Below are 22,136 nucleotides of genomic sequence, written 5' to 3' on the forward strand. Positions count from 1 at the left end.
CCTGTGGACAAGACAACATAAGCAGCATTCACCTTAAACACCTAGGACCACAAGGCATACAAGCACTCACCAACATATCAAACTACAGCTACTCACACAACATAATACCCAACATCTGGAAGCATGGCATTATCATCACTATCCCTAAACCCAACAAAGACCCCACATTACCCTCCTCACACAGCCCCATCACACTCCTCTGCACCCCCTCTAAAGTCACTAAACGACTGGTACTACAACTAGTCACACCTCACATTCCCCTAGCCCAATCACAACATGGCTTTAGGCCACTACACTCCACAAACACCCTTCTTACACACCTTACACAGAGAGTTTTCGATGGCATGAATTCAGCTAGGCCACCACACAGAACACTCCTAATCACACAAGACATTAGCAAAGCTTTTGATGCCATCCCCCGCCACAACCTCACAAACAAAATACTCAACACAAACATGCACAATAACACAAAAAGATGGTTGGCAAACTACTTAGCAGGCAGATGTGCACACGTAACATTTGCCGGTCAGTCTTCTAACATCAGAAACTTCACAAACAGCGTCCCCCAAGGATCTGTTTCGTCCCCTACACTCTTTAACCTATACATGCACGACATACCCACACCCCACACACCACAGATACACATAGCCTCCTATGCATATGATATAACACTTACATGTATGCACCAAAATGCAAAAACAGCTGCACACATCATTCAACCTTACCTCAACACACTACACGAATTGTTCACCACAAACAGGCTAAATAGCCCCAGCCAAATCTACAGTGACCCTTCTCACAAACTGGACAGCAGAACACAGTCACATCCCACACCTCACCATAAACAACACTCCCCTACCACACACACACACACACACAAAATCCTTGGTGTAACATACAATACGTTAATGTCATTTAAACAACACATCACAAATATTAAAAATAAAATAACACCAAGACTAAGTGCTTTGAGGTCACTTGCCCATACAACATTCAGACACAACAAAGAAACCACCACCACAGTATACAAACAATACATACGTTTAGTGATGATTTACGCAAGCCCTGCCTGGGCTCCTAACCTCACCAAAACACACTACAACACTCTACAGACCATACAAAACAAGGCCCTAAAAATAATCACAGGCTGCACAGCTACTACACCCACAGACCACCTACATCAAGAAACCAAAGTCCTCAGAGTCAAAGATCACCTAGACATGAGAGGCACCCAGTTTCTTGCTGCAGCCTCCACAAACCCACAACATCACATGGCAGCACATCCACCCACACCAAGGAACATCAAAACAACACCCAGCACACAATACCATACACAAATACTGTCATCTCTTCCCCCTTGCCCACCTCAGACCAGTTTCCAGAAGCATATCCACACTCAGATCGCTTGCCGCTCCATTCAGTCACTTAAACACAATACACAGTTGCAATCACGGCCTCCTGACATCCACCCTTCTGAATCCTATCTCCCTCATGAGGACAGGGTCCACCTGGCCAGGCTGAGATGTGGGCATCATCCAGCCCTCTTAAGCTGCCAGAAGGGACTGGACGACTCCGTCGCTGATGCCTGTCCAGGATGCAACACAGCACCCCATACTATTAAGCACATTATGGAAGACTGTATTGCACACAATCACCTACGCCAACAACACAACATACACTCTTTGAGAGCACTGTGGGAAAGCCCGGTCTCGGCCATGGCCTTCCTAAGGGACTCGGGGCTGTTCGGCCAGACCGCCCAGGGAACAACTACTACTACTAACATCAGAAGTTCTGAGAATGCTATAAATGCAATGCAACGGCAGCAAAAAAAGCAGACCCACTCACCATACCACACACAAGCCGCTGAGCTTTGGTGTGGACGTACTGGATATGCTCCCTCAGCGTAGTGTCGCGGGAAAAGGTGTTGCCACAGATCTCACACACATAGAGCTGCTTGTCCGTGTGCTTGTACATGTGGCGCAGCAGCTCAATCTTTGAAGCTGCAGTGAAGGGACACTCCTCACACTTAAATGGCAGGTCGGATTTGGGGCGGTGACGGACCTGATGTGTCTCTGTGAAGGGGAGAGAACATTATTTTTTTTATTTATTTATTTGATTTTAACCCAACTCTGCCTACAGAAGAGAAAATGTGTATGTTTAACAAAAGCTGGGTATTAACTTTAACATCTTACTTACCTCTCTTCCACATCTTCTACATCATGATAGATGTGTGAAGTGGGCAACGAGAAAATTTGGAATCCACGAGTGGCTGGTTAGAGTGCCCATGGCTGTGTATGTGGATCCTTGCACACAGGTGACAGTGAATGGAGATTTGAGTGATGAGTTTTCCATGCATGTTGGCATGCATGAGAGGTCAGTCTTGAGCCTCTTATTGTTTGTCATGGTGATTGAAGCTCTCTTATGCGACATCACAAATGGATTCCCAAGGGAGATGTTGTATGCTGATAGCTTGGTGTTGACTGAAGAGAATGAAAGAGAGGCAGAGGAAAGATTCAGGAAATGGAGAGATGGAATGGAGCATAAGGGTTTGACAGTAAATGCGAACAAAACAAATGTGATGATATCTAGGGCTGTCAAAGCAGAGGGAGTGTGGCCATGTGCAGTTTACCACAAGGATGTGGGAAGTAACTCCATCGTGTGCAGTGTATGTGATACATGAGTACATAAGACATGTGGTGGTGTTAGAAGTAGGCTGCTAAATAATGCTGATTTTGTGTGTGCACTGTGTCAGATAGAGCATGTAGGGATTGTCAGGCATGAAAGGACTGATCTTGCTGAAGAATCTCTCAAGTGTGTGGAGGAGTTTTGTTATTTAGGGGACATGTTAGAGGCTGGAGGTAGGGCTGGATAGCTCTGTGGCTAGGAGGAGAGGTTGGAGGAATTTCTGAGATCTGCTGCCCCTCCTAACATTCAGAGGGATCTCCCTTCATGCTAAGGAATCTTTGGATGTGGCATGTGTTAGGAGTGTAATGCTGTACAGAAGCGAGACCTGGGGGGTAAAGGAAGAGGATATTCCTAGACTCAAATGTACAGAAGTGGCAATGATTAGATGGCTGTTTAGTGTCTGGGGGGAGCTAGGATTACAGTTGAAGAGTTAAGAGGAATGATGGAACTGGAATGTATTGGAGTTGTGATGATGAGGGGTAGATTGAAATGGTTCTGGCATGTTGAGAGGATGGAGGATGCCAATTGGGCGTGGAGGGGGAGAAGTCTGGACGTCAAGGGTAGGGATGAAAGAGGCAGACCTAAAAAGGCCTAAGACAAGGTCATAGAGTGTGATCTCAGGGATAAGGAATTAAAGAGGGAGGCTGCCAGAGATTGAGTGGCATGGAGAGCTGCCAGTATGGGACGAAGGTCAATGCATGTAGACAAGTTGGAGACATTATAAACGACGTACAATGCAATACGATAAAAGTGGCCTCTCTTGCATAGTCTTTCTTATCTTTCTTTCTTTTTTTTTTAACACAAGGAAAGATAGGGCCAAAGACAATGTCTCTCCTGTAGTAGTGGTAGTAGTAGTAGTAGAAGTAGAAGTAGTAGTAGTAGTAGTTCCAGCCCTAAGCTCATCTGTACATAAACCCAGTGGATTGCAGGCCAAAGTTACCTGTTTCCTGAAATCCACTATCTCCTTTTCAGGACACAGGGACCTGATGGACATTTGTAAAACCAGGCAGCAAAATAACCTGCTATATCAGTGTTACCACATAAAGGATCATTTTAACAACCACACACCACATTGCAGATACTGCCTACACACTAAAATAGGACCACCTCAACACATTGCAGACTTGGATTGAGGACAAAAGGCTGACCATCACCCCAGTCAAATCCACCACCACGCTCATCACCAGCAGTGAATATGGACATAGGTACTCCCCACAGATCACAAATAACAATGTACATGCACCACACAAACGCTCCACTAAGATCCTTGGAGTGATGACACCGGACTCACCTTCAAGGGCTTTGTACATGAAATCAAGAGGTGATGCACCTCCAGATTCAATGCATTCAAGACAACTACAGGGACAGACTTTGGGCTACTAAAAGAAACAGTCCCTACTCTACAAAAACACATTAGACCAGTGATGTCATATGCCTCCCAGGCATGGGCTCCCAGCCTATCTAATACCTACTACAACACCTTGCAAATCATAGAGAACAACACCCAGTGAATCACCACTGGTTGCACCAAAACCACTCCCACAGCTCACTTACACTTTGATACTAATGTTCTCCCTGTTAGAGACTATCATGATATGAGGGGCACACAATTCTATGCAACAGCCTATGCATATGCACAACACCCCTGTCATTACATGACAGAGACACACAACAGACCTATGCACATAAAACAATCACCACACAAATATTATCAACCCAGCTACAACAATATCCCACTTCCAGACATTCCAATACTAGCTGAGAAGAAATACTCATTTCACACACAGGGCAATACAACACCTCAATCACATCAATACTACAAGCCCCTCCTGCTGACATCCACCCATCGGCGGTGTCCTTATATTGAGATGATCGAGTTTACCAAGCTACATTTACAGCAGGACATCACCCACCCCTCCTCAGCAACCAAGTTTGATTGGGGTTGGCTGGAATCACAGATGACACATCCCCAGCTTGTAGAACAGGCCTACCCAAAAGAACAAACATAATGAAGCACCACTAGCACATGCCACACTAAGACAGACACAACATCAGCAGTGTGGAGAACCTACTGGACAATCCCAGAGGAGTGGTTGCTTAACTGCAGTCGACAGGTCAGCTTGATCAGATGGAGTGGAGTTGAGCAACAACAACAATCCCCACAATATGAAGGCATCCCTCATCAATACCTCCCTTCCATAAAATGAAAGAATTCAGCAGTGTTTATTTAGTCAGGTATCAACTTTACTTTAGACAGCCTGATGCATCTTGGTGATTTTTAGAATGTATGAGTTCTGCAATATGATCATGCATATACTGCAAAGCATTACTCTACATCACTAACCACCTTCATTTATTCTTATCAAATTTAGGGATGATCAAAAACAATGCCTTCCATTATCAGCCTCTCAAAAAAATTAGTCATGCGCTGGCCACCGTCCTGACAATCATTTTTTTCTTTCTTTTTTAAGAAAGGGTCAAAACAATGCTCTTTAATTAAAGAAAGAAAGACTACAGAATGTCCACAAAAACATTTGCTCTCTATGATTAATATTAAAGAAAAAAAAGACTACACAATGCCCACAAAAACATTTGCTCTCTATGACTAATCCTTTCACTACAAGGATACATTTTTTAATTCAGCACCACTATTTTCCGGGAACTTTATTTTTAACACCAGGAAGCCTTTGAACTGAAGGGATTAAATACAGTTTCATTAACCCTATTAGGGCTCGAGATCCTCCATAAGCTAAATAAGATCATTCTGTGGCAGCTTAAAAAGAAAAAAAAAGCATGCTGAAGGAGTTAAAATGGACAAACATCATTAATCATGGGAGGGACTATCATGAAAGTGAATCCAACTACTGTATTCACAAAATCCTCCCTCAGGTATGAAACTCGACACCAAGTATAATACTCATAGTTCAACTTGGAGACTCTCACATTGTTGCTAATTTTCTTACACATCCCAACAGTTTTCCTGCAACTGATGAGAAATAATTACAATGCCCTCGCACAGTGAATGAGTTTATGGGTGACAGAGGAGCCCGTTCACTGCGAATACGTTCACTGTGAACAACATATGGAAAAATAGCATATGAGCAGCACCGCTTCCACGAAGTTCACTTTTTGAGCCATAGAGATGTACTACGGGGCACATTTCAAATGCATACAGTACAGATCTACAAAATATAAAACGCACGGTTATTTGCTTTAATCCTTCATTGGTCCTGTGGGGTATTCAAACGTGGTTAGTCCAGTGGGGAGTTACAACACCCCAATACAAAAATACATGTAGTATGACTAAGATGTAAAATATATTCATACTGCCGCTTCAGCATATCTCTGCAATCACTAATGAAAAAACTGAATGTCTTGTAGGTGGTGTTTATTAATTTATAATAATAAAATACAATGAATTATAACATCATTAAAAATATAACAAATGGACTCATATCTCATTTGTCATGTAAACACACACAGGAAAAAACATTCTGTGATTTTTAATCAGTTTAATAATAAACAATATGCAAAAATAAGATAAAAAAAAACAATCTGTATCACAATATGATCTAAATGGTTAGTTTGATGGGGTCACTAGACACCCCAGGGGAAGAGGGGGAAAGTGCCTCTCTTTCTCACCACAGCAGAGGCAGGACTAAACCATTCCACATGCTCCCTCCCATTACTGAATCAGAAGAGTACTGGAATGGAGAGAAATATTTGAATTACCAGCTAGGAAAAATGAGCTTTTAAAAAAATCTGGGGTGCCAAAACACCCCACCTGATTAACAAAGGGTTAGGTGGAGCAGATGCCAGTCCTGACTGGTTTGAACGCTGGTGGTTCCGAGCCAGGGAGACACTCTTACGGTGAACCCTCCACATCACCTTCCACTCTCTCGTTCCCGTCACCAGTCCCGCCCTCATCACTTGACTGAACCACTTCCCCACGTGTCTCTACCTCATTCACCTCTCCCATAAAACCTTCAAAGTCCAAAGATGACACCAGACGGTGTAGAGGCAACTGGCACCTGTTATTCTTGAGTTCAGTAGCAGCGTGCGATGAATGTTTGTTTTCTTATGTTGACTTTGTATCGTGCCTGTCAATCTAATAACGAAAAGTGGTTTCTACTCCACTGAGCACTTCCTGTGTCCTATGGTAGCTTGTTTCATTTGCCTTGACCTCTTCTCTCAGAACATCCACTGATCTTCGACACAGACAAATCTTCGTCCTCCACTGGATTCTACTCAACAAGTTGCTCAGATCTGACCTCTTGTGCAGCGTCTACTGGGAGGAGGGGGGGTCGTTCAAAATGGGCGACGGTGGTTATGGCCTACTCTTTCCCTTGATTTCATTCACTTGGAGATCAACTCGTTCATTACGGATCTGTGGACCTGATTACCCACTACTCATTCACTTGGCGAATCATTTACTCTGAATACGTTCACTGTGCAAGGACACTATAGCTGGTTTTGGCACTTTGTTTAGCTTTCATGCCATACAAAATATCAGCTGTGCCATGGCCAAACTAAAAATAAGATTCCTTATAAGGAAGCATGGAATCATTTGATTTGGTTTTGTCTGAACACTTTACGAGTATTTACCCAATGCATTATTCTTTACTATTCTCTTGCCAGTATCACAAACCCACAGCACTGCTCTTTTACTACACTTCCTCTCAATATCACTAATCCACTGCATTGTTCTTCTACTGTTCCTCCTATCAACATGACTACAGTCCAGGCAGTCTTCATTATGCCACTGATGTATTCCAAGATACTGCAAGTGTTTCCATACACCTGATACTGTTAACTGGTAGAAACTGGACAATCATCTTTACAGGGAGTAATGAAATTTTAACTTGTCAATTTTTAACAGAAAAAGAAAATATACAAAAAAAATGCATTATACAGAAACAAGGACTTCCTGCATTTCTCTGAGCTGAGCAAAATTTTCTGGTAGTAGCCTAAATGAAATACTGTGTGTTAGTGGTTGAATTACACCAATACTGAAAATGATTATTATAAGGACACAACTGTTTCAGTCTAGGACTCTCTTCAGATGTCATGTTAGTTATTACATACATACATACAAACATTATCTAGTCCTGTGTTCCCCCAGGAGGAGCATATGAGCCTGGGGCTTGGCAAGTTGGTCCACACATTCAAGATGAGAGTGAACAGCCACACTCATCCCTGAGTGGCATTACATAAGCAATAAACTCCAACCACCGCTTGGATTTAAACCTACACAGGTTCAAACCGACTGGAGCACCTTAATTACCCAATAAACCACCAGGCGCTGTTGGTTATATGTTTACCATGAAGCATGGTAAATGGTTTCCTGGTGTACAGGAAACCATTTGGCTTGTCACTCATTGTAGTCACCCATAGACAGAAGGAAGAGGAAAGAATGAAGGAAAGAAAGACAGAGGAGGGAGGAAGGAAGGAAGAAGGAAGAGAGGAAAGGGCAGACACCCGAGCAGCACTACATCGAGTGAGTGGATGGTGAGCGCCCCTACTTACCATTGTATATAGTACAGTAAGGTAAGCTGTTTTATCCCTGCATGGGTCAGCCTTTTTTGACCCGATAGATGATATCCTACTTGCACATCAATAAAGAGGAATATAATAATACAAAACGATTGATCACTCACTGAGAATTGAGAGGGTAGAGTACATTTTACCGCACTCTTCACATTTGTACTGAGCCTCTGCTGGTTTCTGAAACATAAAGGAGAAAATACAGTAATAAAGTTTGTAACTATAAGAGCCTCTTTGTACTGTACTGTCACTACTGTCATCTTCTGTGCTGTAATATCACATTATGCCACCCAGCTTCCATACCAGCATCCAGAACCACAAACACACTTAAGAACAACTACCTGTTGTAAGTGTGAATTGTTTCCCCAGCGAGGACAGGACAGAGCAGAAACTTCCAGTATCTCTTGTTCTTCCTACACATCAAAATCTAGGTTGCAACAGGGAACAGATAATAAGTTTGTTTGTGGACTCAGGCCTAGGTGTCTTAATATACATACATACATACATACATACATCATCTAATCCTGTGTTGCCCCATGAGGAGCATAGAAGTCCAGGGCTAGGCAAGCTGGTCCTGACATTTATGATGAAAGTGACCAGCCTTACTCATCCCTGAGCAGCATTACATGAGCAATAAACCCCAACCACCCGTTGGATATAAACCTTCACAGGCTCAATCCAGCTCGAGTGCCTTAATTACCCATTAAACCACCAGGTGCCATAGTTTGATTATATGATTACCACTCAGCTTAGTAAATGGTTTCCTGGTGTCCAGGAATCCATTTGGCTTGTCACTCAGTGTAGCATCACCTGTAGACAGAAGGAAGAGGAAAGAAAGATGGAAGGAATTCAGAAGTGGAAGACAGGAAAGAAGGAAGAAAAAGAGGAAAGGGTAGTCACCCTAGATGAGCACTACATCCAGTTAAGGTGTCTTAACACTTTGGCCAGCCGATGACATCATCCGAAAAACTCCCGTAAGAACATTATTTACATTATCGAAGTAACGTACTGTATACGTGAAAAACCCATTTATTGTTCAATGTTCATGGGATTAGGTTTAAAATGCACGCCAATGTCTTCCCATTCTTCCTATGCTCTACAAACATCATTGGGTGGTAAGTATAGATATATTTACTGTACAGTATACAGATTCTCTATTTTTCTATGCATGCATATACAGTACTGTATATTTATTTGCTGTGTGCTGTGTTAGTAATAGTGAGTCTGTGTTCTGTTCATTCTTGAATGCGTATGTCACTGAAGAACAAACTCATATGTGCAATTAGACTAAAATGAATGAAGTAGTACGCAAAATACCGTCAGAAAAAAAATAAAATTCAAGTACAGGTATAAATATTTATGGAGTGTGCCTGGCCTTCTTTACAGGTCCAGTAATAGTAATGTTGGTTGTTTGCTTATTATTTTATACATATATTATTGCAGAACAAACACTAGTGAACCAAGAGAGACTAACATGAAGAAAATAGCACAAAAAATAAAATTGAAAATATGGAAAGAGTATAAACATTTACGCAAACTGCCTACATTTTTTCACATTGTTGTACATTCTTTTATAATACTGGTAATGCTGGTATTCTATTCAACCTCATATGCATATATCTTTATAGAAAAATCAACTGCAAACAATTTGACACTAAAATGAATAATGTAGCATGAAAATTAAGGTCAGATATAAGAAAATACAGTAATCCCTTTAATATCTGAACATCCAATAACTCCCAATGTCCAGACATTTTGGGCCTGGGCCTTCAGAACCCAAAAATGGCCAAAAAGCATAAAAAAGCAAAAAAAATCCAAAATTTTTTCAACCGTATTTTGAACTTGGTGCACAGTGCTGAACTGCTGTGTTTAAAAGCGGCCTCTTGCTTCCTCCCCTCCCCAGTTACCACCTAACTACCATTCTGCCTAGACGCTCATCGCAATGGATGCCGCACATGCTCGTTTTTGTGAATAAACAATGAATAAACTGCAATACCTCGCCATTAGACCACATGGGAATTAACAGTGTTGTGCACTGTTAGGAAATTAGAATTCAGAGTGCAAAGGATTACGTTCAGAGTGCAAACTGGCGGTTGCAATTGGCATGGTGCAAGTAAGAAGAGAATGTGCAGTGTTAAACAATTATAATTCACAGTGCAAAGGATTAAGTGCAGTGCAACAATGGATTACTGTACGTGCTTCAAGAGCATTTTCACCACTGCCTGAGCCTTAGAGGAGGAGGGTTAATCTTTGTAACAGCCATGGATTTGTAAGTACCCTGAACACTGCTAAATATTTTCCCTCCTCACTTCTAATTCCTCATTTTCTGGTTCCATTTAATTTATTTCAAGCTTTCCGTCCCTTATTTGTGTGAACAGGATCTTAATTAGGTGCTGTGCACATCCGGTAGGGAGTTATGTAGGTGGTTTTCTAAGTTAGGCTGGGTTAGGGTCCATAAGTACCTGTCCGGGAGGCATTTTCCCAGTATCCAGACAAACCCACTTTCCGGACATGCCTTTGGCTCTATTACATTGGATATTGGAGGAATTCCTGTATAAACATTTGTGAGTAACTATTCACTGCCTGGCAACCCCCAGCCGACCCAGGATGTAGCGAGGCATGCATGCGAGGTCAGCCAAAGTGTTATAATCTCAAAATTTGTTGCCCCATCTAGTTATGCCCACCCTCTAACTCCAAGAGCAAAATCTTTTACACTGTGTACAATTTCCTAAACTAATCAAATCAGTTACATCTTACATAAATGCAGCAGAACCTCTTTAGTCTGGACTATATGGGGTGAAAGGTTGTCTGGATCAGCAGACAGTCCAAACGATCAGAGTATCTCCATGTTCCGGCGCCAACATCATTTTCCCATGACGAGTTGTAGTTTCACACTATTGTTACGTATTACATACAAAGTTGTTCATTCACAATTAACAATGTGTAATACTGTGTGAATGATAAACAACAAAACACCATTTCACTGTAAAGTGTGCCTTGGGATAGGATGCGCAATCAGACAGCCTTTTTCAATCATAAACGCTAGAGTAAAGGGAAGGCGACAGAGAAATATATATTGTATATATGTATAAAGTCTTGGGGAAATATTTACCTTGTTGGTATACTTTAATGTAATCAATACTATTTTACTGAGGTGTATAAAGTACATGGTAAAGTTATGATGCTTCTATTCATGAATAAATCCCAGTTGTCTGTGGGGTTTGGCACCTCTGAATATGCTGATCTCAGCACCACACCCAGAGGGGACGCCGGCCAGCTAACAGCAGAACGCACGTATCATTAGAACAAGAGGGACGTATTAACTCTGAGCTCTCTGTGTCGCAGTTGTATCTTTCTGTGGCCAATAAACAGAGATTTAATCTGCTCAGTTTCAGTTCACCTGCACACGCTACCTCTAAATTCCTTCAACAGGATTCTACACCGATTCCCACCATCTCCAGTGTGTGAGAAGACATTTTGGTGGAGTGTGTCAGCTGGAAGTGACTTCGACCAGGCGCAACGTTATAACCTTGCTTGGAACATAGAGATCATGCCTAAGATGATATATAAATTGGTGATCACCTGTGGGGTTCCAAGCTGATACAATAATGACCAGTTGAGGAATCCATACAGCCGAAACATTTTTGGTGGCAGCGGTGGGATACGAACCCACACCTTCGAAGAGACTGGTGCCTCACAAAACCAGTTCCTTATGGTAAAGGGTTACTATGTTGCACCCGATTATTGTGAGTTACACAGTAAAGAGATAGCAGTTCTACCTAACAAGCACCATCTAGCCATGTCGGTGAACTTCTCGTCCCAGTTACGACCCTTTTTACCTTCATTCAATGTTTCTACCTTGAATGTGAACAGGCTGTCTCATGTGCTCAAGAGATACAGTTCCTCACCCACCTGAACAAGACTGATTTAGAGCCACATGTACTATCCTATCTCCCTTCATACCTTTCTCCTTCCTATTTTGGTCCTGGCATTGGCCTTCTACTTATTGTGGTCTTGTCCTGTGTTTGTGTTTGGGGCTACTATCTACGAGGCTGAATGAGAAACCCACTAAAACCACGGGTCCGTACTCGCGGATTGCAAGCGGACGTGCCTGAATAGTTAGCTACCCTACACACTGGTTAGGCTACACAGTAGTTAGGACAACAATATTGACGGGGACGTTGAAAGGTGTGGCCGAGCAATGTTCTGGCGCCAACATCATTTTCCCATGACGAGTTGTAGTTTCACACTATTGTTACGTATTACATACAAAGTTGTTCATTCACAATTAACAATGTGTAATATAGTGTGAATAATAAATAACAAAACACCATTTCACTGTAAAGTGTGGCTTGGGATAGGATGCGCAATCAGACAGCCTTTTTCAATCATAAACACTAGAGTAAAGGGATGGCGATAGAGAAATATATATTGTATATATGTATAAAGTCTTGAGAAAATATTTACCTTGTTGGTATACTTTAATGTAATTAATACTACTTTACTGAGGTGTATGATGTACATGGTAAAGTTATGATGCTTCTATTCATGAATAAATCCCAGTTGTCTGTGGGGTTTGGCACCTCTGAATATGCTGATCTCAGCGCCACACCCAGAGGGGACGCCGGCCAGCTAACAGCAGAACGCACGTATCATTAGAACAAGAGGGACGTATTAACTCTGAGCTCTCTGTGAAGCAGTTGTATCTTTCTGTGGCCAATAAACAGAGATTTAATCTGCTCAGTTTCAGTTCACCTGCACACGCTACCACTAAATTCCTTCAACAGGATTCTACACCGATTCCCACCATCTCCAGTGTGTAAGAAGATGTTTTGGTGGAGTGTGTCAGCTGGAAGTGACTTCGACCAGGCGCAACGTTATAACCTTGCTTGGAACAGACAGATCACGCCTAAGCTGATATATAAATTGGTGATCACCTGTGGGGTTCCAAGCTGATATAATAGTGACCAGTTGAGGAATCCATACAGCCAAAACATCCAGTCCATACCAGAACATTATGTACACACATATACGTCTGTTAACAGAAGTGTCATTCACCTTTGCCAGAAGAGCTATGCTTTCTACAGTAATTAGTTGGGTTCTAATTTAATTCCTGACTGCAGCATTATTCAAGCTTTACTATCATATATCCATTTTCTAAACAGGGGAGGATATTAAAAAGTTATAGCACTTTATAGCTGAAGCTATAAGTCTGTCTACACTCACATACTACTTATTATGAGGACGTTCATTAATACTGAATCAAACAAGCCATCACATCTACCACCACAACAGCCTATTCTATACTGACAGTCCTCACTAAATTAGCAATAGGTTCCATAACATCACAAATTTTTTAAACACCTGGTGTTGTAATTGGGGGAAACTGGCAACTCAAATCCATAGGTAACAGTGAAACTTAGTAGGCAGTTCATGTATAATTAATGAAGTCTTAACAACATGAAAGAACAGAAAAAAAGCAGCTTGTAACAAGGACACACACTGCTTACCTTTCTGGATTACTTTATCTTCAATCTAGAGTTTCTAATTTCATTTAACAAAAAATAATGAGAATGAGATCTTCCAATACCCTCATTTCTGGGTTGCTTCATCTTCATCTAAAAAAAAATAATACAGTAAAATCTCAATATAATGGATTTCAACAGACTGGAATTCACTTTACTGGAATCGAGGAGCTTCCAGACTAAATTCTTTTATATCGAAAAAAGTCCGATAAGGCCAGAAGCAGTCTGGGCTGCCTGACCACTTCAGCTACGTTTACCACAATAAGGTAAAGAAAAGACATGTTTATCAGTGTAGAGTACTGTATTATTATATATATAATACCATTTGATTATTGCAGTGAATGTATAAAACAGTACAGTACTGCAAAGGTAGTGAAAACAGTTTAAAAACTGTTGGTGCAATCCGGACTAATATCTGATATATCTAAAAATGTCCGGGTTAGCAGGGAAAGTCCGGGTGTTGCTTTTTTCGGAATTTCACTTTTTTTGGAATGGCTTGGGTCCTAATTCGCCCATTATAGTAAGGTTTAAGTGTAATAAGTAAATCTATCTATCTATTGCCAGACGCCTTAATCCCATAAGGGAAGACCACAAACAACTCGCTTCCACGTCACCCTGTCCCCCGCCATTTCACTGCCCCGCTCCCAATTCACATCCCCCTTTCTCGTATACCTCTCCACTCCATCCCTCCACCTCATCCTTGGCCTTCCCCTCCCTCTCTCCCCCTCCACCTCACTCTCATACACTCTCCTCATCAGCCTCTCACCCTCCATCCTCTCCACATGGCCAAACCACCTCAATGTACTTCTCCTACTGCTTCCTATCACATCAACATCCACACCACAGCGCTTCTTTATATCCTCATTTGTCAGGCTGTCTCTCTATGTGACTCCACAGGCTTCCCTCAAATAACTCATTTCCACTGCTCTCACTCGACTTGTGTCCCCCCAACAACGTCCAAGCTTCACTTCCATACATCAGAGTTGGTATCACAATACGGTCGTGTAATAACTTTTTCACTTCCATGCTCACTTCCCTGTTTCTTATCACTGCCTTCAAGGAACCAGCAACCGTTCTTCCTTGTTGTACCCTTTCAAGCACTTCACCCTCCAAACCTCCATCCTTACTCATCACACTACCCAAGTACTTAAACGTATGCACATATTCCATTTCTTCATCATCCAACCTCACTGTACATTCACTGACTTCACCTCTCTCGAAGACAATAACTTTACTCTTCCCTACATTCACCTTTAAATTTCGCTTCTTACACACTCTCCCAAACTCATCCACCAAGCCTTGCAGCTCACCTTCGTCTTCACTTCACAACACAATATCATCTGCAAACTACAGTACAGGGAGTTTCCAAACACTTCCCTCTCTCATTAGGGCCACTCCAACATCCACTGACCTACCTTGTATCTCTTTTATAACCCCATCCATATACAGATTGAACAACCATGGAGACACGACACATCCCTGTTTCAACCCAACCTTCAAATAGAAAATTTAACTCATTTCACTATCCACACGCACTGCAGCCTTAGCACCCTCATACATACTCATTACAGCATTCAACAACTTCCCACCTACTCCACATATCCTTAATACTTTCCACAATCCTTGTCTATCCACCCTGTCATATGCTTTCGCCAAAACCAAGAAGGCCGCATACAACTTCTTTCCCTTCTCTAGACACTTTTCCACTAAAGATCTAAGAATGAATATCTGATCTACACAACCTCTTCCCTTCCTAAAGCCTCCCTGTTCTTCTCCAACTAATTCCTCTGTTATTTCCCTAACTCTGTCAATAAGTATCCTACCATATACTTTTCCTATTACACTGAGAAGACAAATGCCCCTATGATTACCACACACTTCTTTTTCCCCTTTTTCTTTGTGCAAGGGAATAATTATACCTGACTTCCAATCATCCAGGACCCTACCTTCCTCCCAGGCCAATCTGCACATCTTCCACATCCATTCTACTACTATCTCTCCCCCATGCTTCAGTATTGCACCACACACTCCATCAATTCCTGGGGCTTTCCCCAATTTGACTTTCTTCATTGCTTCCACAACTTCCATCTTACTGATGTCTTCCTGTCTTCTCACCTCCCTCCTTCTCCCAGCCACTTATACTTGCATTACTTTCATTTTCAATGTTCAACAATTCATTAAAGTGTTCTCTCCATCTGCTCACTTTTTCTCCCTTCTCAACTAGTAATCTACCATTTTTATCTTTCACTCCCCAGCTAACTTCGTTACCACCCTGTCTGACTCTCTTTACCTCTTTCCAAAACATTTTCTTACATTCCCTCCACTTGACACTCAAATTCCTTCCAAATTCCTCATCCACTCTCTTCTTACTTTCTCTTACTAATCTTTTCACCTCTCTCTTCCTTTCTACATATGACACTCTCTTCTGTCTCTCAACTTTTTCCATCCCCCTATTTCTCATCCATTCATTATATGCTTTTTTCTTTTGTGCCACAGCCTGTCTCACCTCTTTATTCCACCATGCTGTTCCTTGCATCATCTTTTGTCTTCTCTTCACCCAACACACCACCTCACATGATGCACATATTTCTTCTGTGAATATCTTGCACACACCTTCCACATCCCCCATCTGCTCCAATTCATATTTACCCAATCATTCCTCCACTTCTCTCTTATATTCTGCCATTTTCTCATCCTCTTGTAACCTTTCCACTCTCCTTGCATCTAATCCTTCCTCTCGTCCTTCTCTTCTTTAATTTCATTATTTTACTTGCACCTTGATTCTGACCACCTCTTGGTGGTGGTCAGAAAGTCCACTCCCCCAACCTCTATATGCTCTTGCATCCATTACACATCTTTGCATCCTTTCATCCACACACACATAATCAATCATTGCCTTCCTTTCATTCAATTCACCATCCACCCTTCTCATTACTCACCATGTACACCTGTGGATCATTTTGTGCCTGAAGAGGGTATTAGCTACCACCAACCCCTCCCAGCATAAATGTCCACTAAAGCATTACCATTCTCATCTATCTCAGCAGGCACACCCCACTCACCAACTACTCCATCCACCTTCACATTCCCTACTTTACCATTCATATCGCCAACCAAAAACACTCTCTCATTCCTTTCAAACTTTTCCATGTACACCTCCACATTTGTCTCTTCTCTCACTCTGCTTGCACGATCTTGCGTTGGTGCATACACGCACACAACCGCCCACATTCGTAGTCCAACTTTCAGTCTTGAACCAAGTGATCCATACGCTCTTATATTCTCCTTCCATCTGTTACTCACAACAATACACACTCCTTCTTTTCGTCTCTCATTCTCACCTGCTCCTGCACATATACCCCATCCATACTCCCATTCTCTTACACTCTCACCTCTCCATTTAGTTCCAGTTTATCCACATACATCCACTTTTGCACCCTCAAGCACCTGGACAATCTCTCTCTCTCTCATTCATCTTGCACCCCTTACATTCCATGTTGCCATCCGTATCATGTCCTTTGTTTGGTTCTTAGTCGTCATCTTTTGGTTAGTCCTGGTCCGAGGATTCTTGTTTGTATTTTCAGTTGGTTGTTTTCCGGGGAGGGGAACTAACCCTCAGCCAACCACTTGCTGTCACATATAGTAAAAACTCACTATACTTGCCTTTAGGGAGTACTTCATCGAGGACTTAACAGCATAAAAATAAATAAATTAATAAATAAAAATAAAAATAAAGCTTATTATGAGGACCCACTATACTTGCCTTTCTGGACTGCTTCATCTTCAGCTCCTCAAGAGCCTCCACAACATACACATACTCGCCCTTCTTCCTCTCCTCCAGCAGGCCCTCCTCCTCCTGCTCTTCCTCATCCACCACATCCTCCTCTAGCCCTGGTCCTGTTTCCACTTTCACCTCAGCATCCCTGTGCTCAATGGCACTCTTCTTGTTGTCCCCCACCTTGATCCCACTCTCCTGAAGACAACTTTCAAGCAAGTCAAACCCATCACCTGAAACTAAACACCGTGATAATAGGGAAATGCAAAGTAAATGTGGAAAGTGATATGTGTTGTTAATGAACCCCCTTATTATGAGTGGGTCTGTCTTAAAGCTGAATAAAATTGTCTGGAATAACATCATCATCATCATTACCATCACCACTGACATTTTTTCATCATTAAAGGGGAGGTGAAGTACTGCAGAATCCAATAATATGGACAGAGTAATTAACTTATAAAAGAGTGACAGCTATCAACAGCATCCCCTATCAAATTAGTCACAAAATCGTTCACACATCAATAAACCCCCTGGAATCTTGGCTCTACTTCACAAAATCAGGATAATGCAGAACATATTTGTAAGTGATTTGTGCGGTTCACCCACAATAAAATATCTGGAAGTAGCAAGAATAAAGTACAATATCATTAAATGCAATTTTAAAGATGGCAATTATAGAGACCATTTCTAACCCCTTCACTATGAAAGGTCTCCCCAGGTTATGAAAAACTGTCTGGCCTGAGTAATTATAAAAGAATAAAAACAGCACTGAATTGTGTGGACATATGGAATGCAGAGTCAGTGATGATAAGAGTGCATAAGCAAAGTTGATGGAAGAATGAAAAGAGGCCAAGAACAAGGTGGAATTATGTAAAAACTAGCAGGGGTACCCAGCGCTGCCCAGGCCAAAAAGGCGAACACTCTAATCCTATTTATTCAAGTTCAATCTTTCTACTCCAGAAAGATCATGTACCTCTGATGCTTCTGAAAAGGGATTACAAGAGGTCTAGGAACTTCCCATTTCAACTTTCGCAGACTAACGCACAGTATTTGTGCGAACTTGTTTACCATTGCCAGTGACCTCAAACGACATTGGAAGTCAACCCCACATAGCCTATGTCCAAACTGGAGGTCATGTGAGTCTCCATGCCAAAAATTGGGCGGCTGGGTGCAGTCGTTTGAGCATGTATTATATATGACCTCAAATGACTTCGAAGGTCAACCACATAGCCTACGTCCAAACTGGAGGTTATGTGAGTCTCCATGCCAAAAACTGGGCTGCTAGGTCCCGTCGTTTGAGCATGTATTACTGGTGACCTCAAATGACCTTCAACCAGTGACCTCAAATGACCTTAGAGGTCAACCTCACATAGCATATGTCCAAACTAGAGGTCAAGTGAATCTCCAAGCCAAAAATTGGGCTGCAGGGGTCGGGCCAAAAAGGTGAACACTCTACCACTGATCTCAAATGATCCAGATCTGAATTTTGAACCACCTAAAACCTACCATGGGTCACCCTGATTCAGAATATATATGGGCCTGGGGGTCTCTGGCCCTTGGTTTGGGCATGACTGAAGGACAAACAACTGGCACGGCTCTTTTATATACAGTACATAGATTAGTAGGGGTAACTGGCATTGCCAGGCCTAAAAGGCGAACACTTTAATCCTATTTATTCTAGTTCAATCTTTCTTTCTACTTCAGAACGACCATGTACCTTTTATGCTTCTGAAGAGGGATTACAGTATAAGAGGTCCAGGAACTTACCATCTCACCTTTCAGAGACTGACACACAGTATTTGTGTGCACTTGTTTACTATTACGAGTTATCTCAAATAACCTCCAACCAGTGACCTAAAAATTACTTCGGAGGTCAACCTCACATAGCCTATGTCCAAACTGGAGGTCACGTGAGTCTCCATGCCAAAAACTGGCCTGCTGTGTCCAGTCATTCAAGAGTGTTTTATCGGTGACCTCAAATGACCTTGGAGGTCAACCTCACATAGCCTATGTCCAAACTGGTGGTCATGTCAGTCTCCATGCCAAAAATTGGGCTGCTGGGTCCAGTCGTTTGAGTGTGTGTTACTGGTGACCTCAAATGACCTCTGACCAGTGACCTCAAATGACCTCAGAGGTCAACCTCGCACACCCTATGTCCGAACTGGAGGCCATGTGAGTCTCCATGCCAAAAATTGGGCTGCAGGAGTACCCGGCACTGCCCTGGCCAAAAAGGCAAACACTCCACCAGTGACCTCAAAATGACTCAGATCTGAAATTTGACCCACCAAAAACCATTCTTGGGTCACCTTGGTTCAGAATATATATGGGTCTGGGGGTCTCTGGCCTTAGGTTTGGGCATGATTGAAGGACAAACAAACAAGCAACGTGGCTCTTTTATATATATACAGATAAGAATTCAAGTGAGGGACGTTTGAGGTAGCAGGGTGGAGTGATTTTAGCAACTTGGTTTATTTTGAAAAGCCTTGTACACACAATAAAAAAAAATAAAAGTACCATGCAAGATAACTCTGATGATGTTATGAGTGATCCATGCAACTTGTAATGCCTGAAGAACATGTAAATGATTATCACCTGACTGTGCCTATAACTACATTATCAACTATCCATAAGACTGGATATGTGGAAGGAAGAGGTATGGTGTCCTACTGAAAGCAGGACTACCAATGTAACATAGGACAAAAAGTCATTCTGCAATATCCATTGTCATGTCACACTGTTTCACACCAAATGTACGAAAATACAATTTTTTCTTACTGTGTACATACTAACAAGCATTAGTCTTGTTCATCTGGTGGAAGCAAAACTTACCCTATAGCCTAAATAAATCATAAACCCATTCTCAAAACCAATCCCTCCCAAAAATCGTATAAATATACCATGAACCCATTCTCAAAACAATAAATAAATAAAATCCTCACCTCCAGCTTCCTCCTTCAGTCGGGTCTCACACATGACTGCTGCACTTAAAATCTCTGCCTCCTGGACCAGCTGTGGAAATTCTTGGGGTGGTGGCGAGGGGACTGAGGGTGGTAGGGGGCTGCAGAGTGGAGGGGGGTGTCTGCGTGGTCGTCCTCTGCCTCGCTTGACGCCTGGGACATTTGTTGTGACTTGGACAGGCTGAGTGTTGACTATAATAGACATTGCAAGTCACAATCAAATTCTATTACTGCATTATCATTGACGATCCTCACTAACAGTCAGGGATCTATCTACCTACCTAGAGTACGGCATATATTCTATAACCAAATGCCTTAATCCCAGAGGGAGGTTACTACAAACAAACAAACTTTATCATTGACAGTCCTCACTGTCAGTCAGGGATCTATCTATCTACCTAGAGTACAGTATATAACCAAGTGCCTTAATCCCAGAGGGAGGTTACTACTAACAAACAAACCCTTGTTTTCCATCAAGCTGCTATCCTTCCAGTTCACACCCCACTCATTCATATGCCTCTCTACCTCATCCTCAGTTTTCTTGTCCCCCTCTCCCTCTCTACCTCACTGTATACACTTCCCTAGTAAATCTCTTTCCATTCCCTCAACATAATCAAGCCATCTAACGGTACTTCTGTGGAATGTGTTTCAAAATATCCCATTTTTCATTCATCGGATTCTGTGAATTGGGAAAAGGTGGCAAACTGCAGATATGAGGTCTGTTCAGAAAGTGTCCGACCTAAAAATATTTATAGCTAACCTGTTAAGCTAGGGCACTAATTCCCCTTAAAGTAGGCTCCTTCTGACTTGATACACATAGCCCAGCATTCCTTCCACTGCCTGAAACGTTTTTCAAAGTTGACTTTTAGTATCTCCCGCATGTGCTTCGTCGCACCTGTCATGATATCTTCTCTTGGATGAACATTGCTCAAGACATGATGGAGTATGCAAATCACGATCCAGACTTCTGAAGACTGTTATCAGTGGAGATGAGACTTAGGTATATGGGTATGGTCCAGAAACCAAAGCAGTCGCCCCAATGGAAGCATGCAATGTCTTCTCAGCCAAAAAACAAAAACACAACAGGTCAGTAGAAAGGTGAAATGCACTCACATGATGACAATTTTTTTTTACTACCACGACGATGTGCATCACAAATATGCACCAAAAGGTCAGGCTGTCAACAAACATTACTACCTCTACATTACCAATCGTCTTCACGATGCAGTTCGGTGGAAGAGACCAGATCTTTGGAAAGTAGCAAATTGAATGCTGTGCCATGACCCCCTGCCCATTCTTCTCAACTGATTCAGGAACTTTTGGCCAAGTACAATATCCAGCAAGTATGGCAGGCTCCCTACTCACTAGACATGACACTGTACGACTTTTGGTTATTCCCCTAGCTCAAAACTCTGCTGAAGGGTTCCCTACTTGAGACAAGAGAAGAGAACATGACAAATACAACAAAGCACTTTCAGGAGATACCAAAAGCTGACCTTGAAAAATGTTTCAGACAATGGAAAGAATGCTGGGCTACATGTCTCACGTCAGAAGTGGCCTACTTTGAGGGGTATTAGCGTCCTAGCTCAACAAGTGAGTTAGTTATTTTTTTAGGGCCTAAGGTCAGATACTTTCTGAACAAACCTTTTA

At 42.1% G+C, this 22,136-nt stretch overlaps 1 protein-coding gene across 1 annotated transcript in view; it reads right to left on the reverse strand.

Moving 5' to 3' along the window:
• Positions 1 to 22,136, reverse strand: part of LOC145401900 (uncharacterized) — a 91,964-nt gene that overhangs the window by 25,690 nt on the left and 44,138 nt on the right. The window contains exons 6-9 of the mRNA XM_080274006.1: positions 20,469 to 20,678; positions 17,514 to 17,768; positions 8,343 to 8,399; positions 1,846 to 2,072 (exon numbers count right to left, since the gene is read on the reverse strand). Of these exons, the coding sequence (XP_080130132.1) occupies positions 1,846 to 2,072; positions 8,343 to 8,399; positions 17,514 to 17,768; positions 20,469 to 20,678 (749 nt within the window). The remainder of the gene's footprint in view (positions 1 to 1,845; positions 2,073 to 8,342; positions 8,400 to 17,513; positions 17,769 to 20,468; positions 20,679 to 22,136) is intronic.

This window comes from Coenobita brevimanus, chromosome 57 (assembly GCF_032717465.1).
Source record: "Coenobita brevimanus isolate Jiangsu-jjx chromosome 57, ASM3271746v2, whole genome shotgun sequence".
In the NCBI taxonomy this organism is placed as follows: domain Eukaryota; kingdom Metazoa; phylum Arthropoda; class Malacostraca; order Decapoda; family Coenobitidae; genus Coenobita; species Coenobita brevimanus.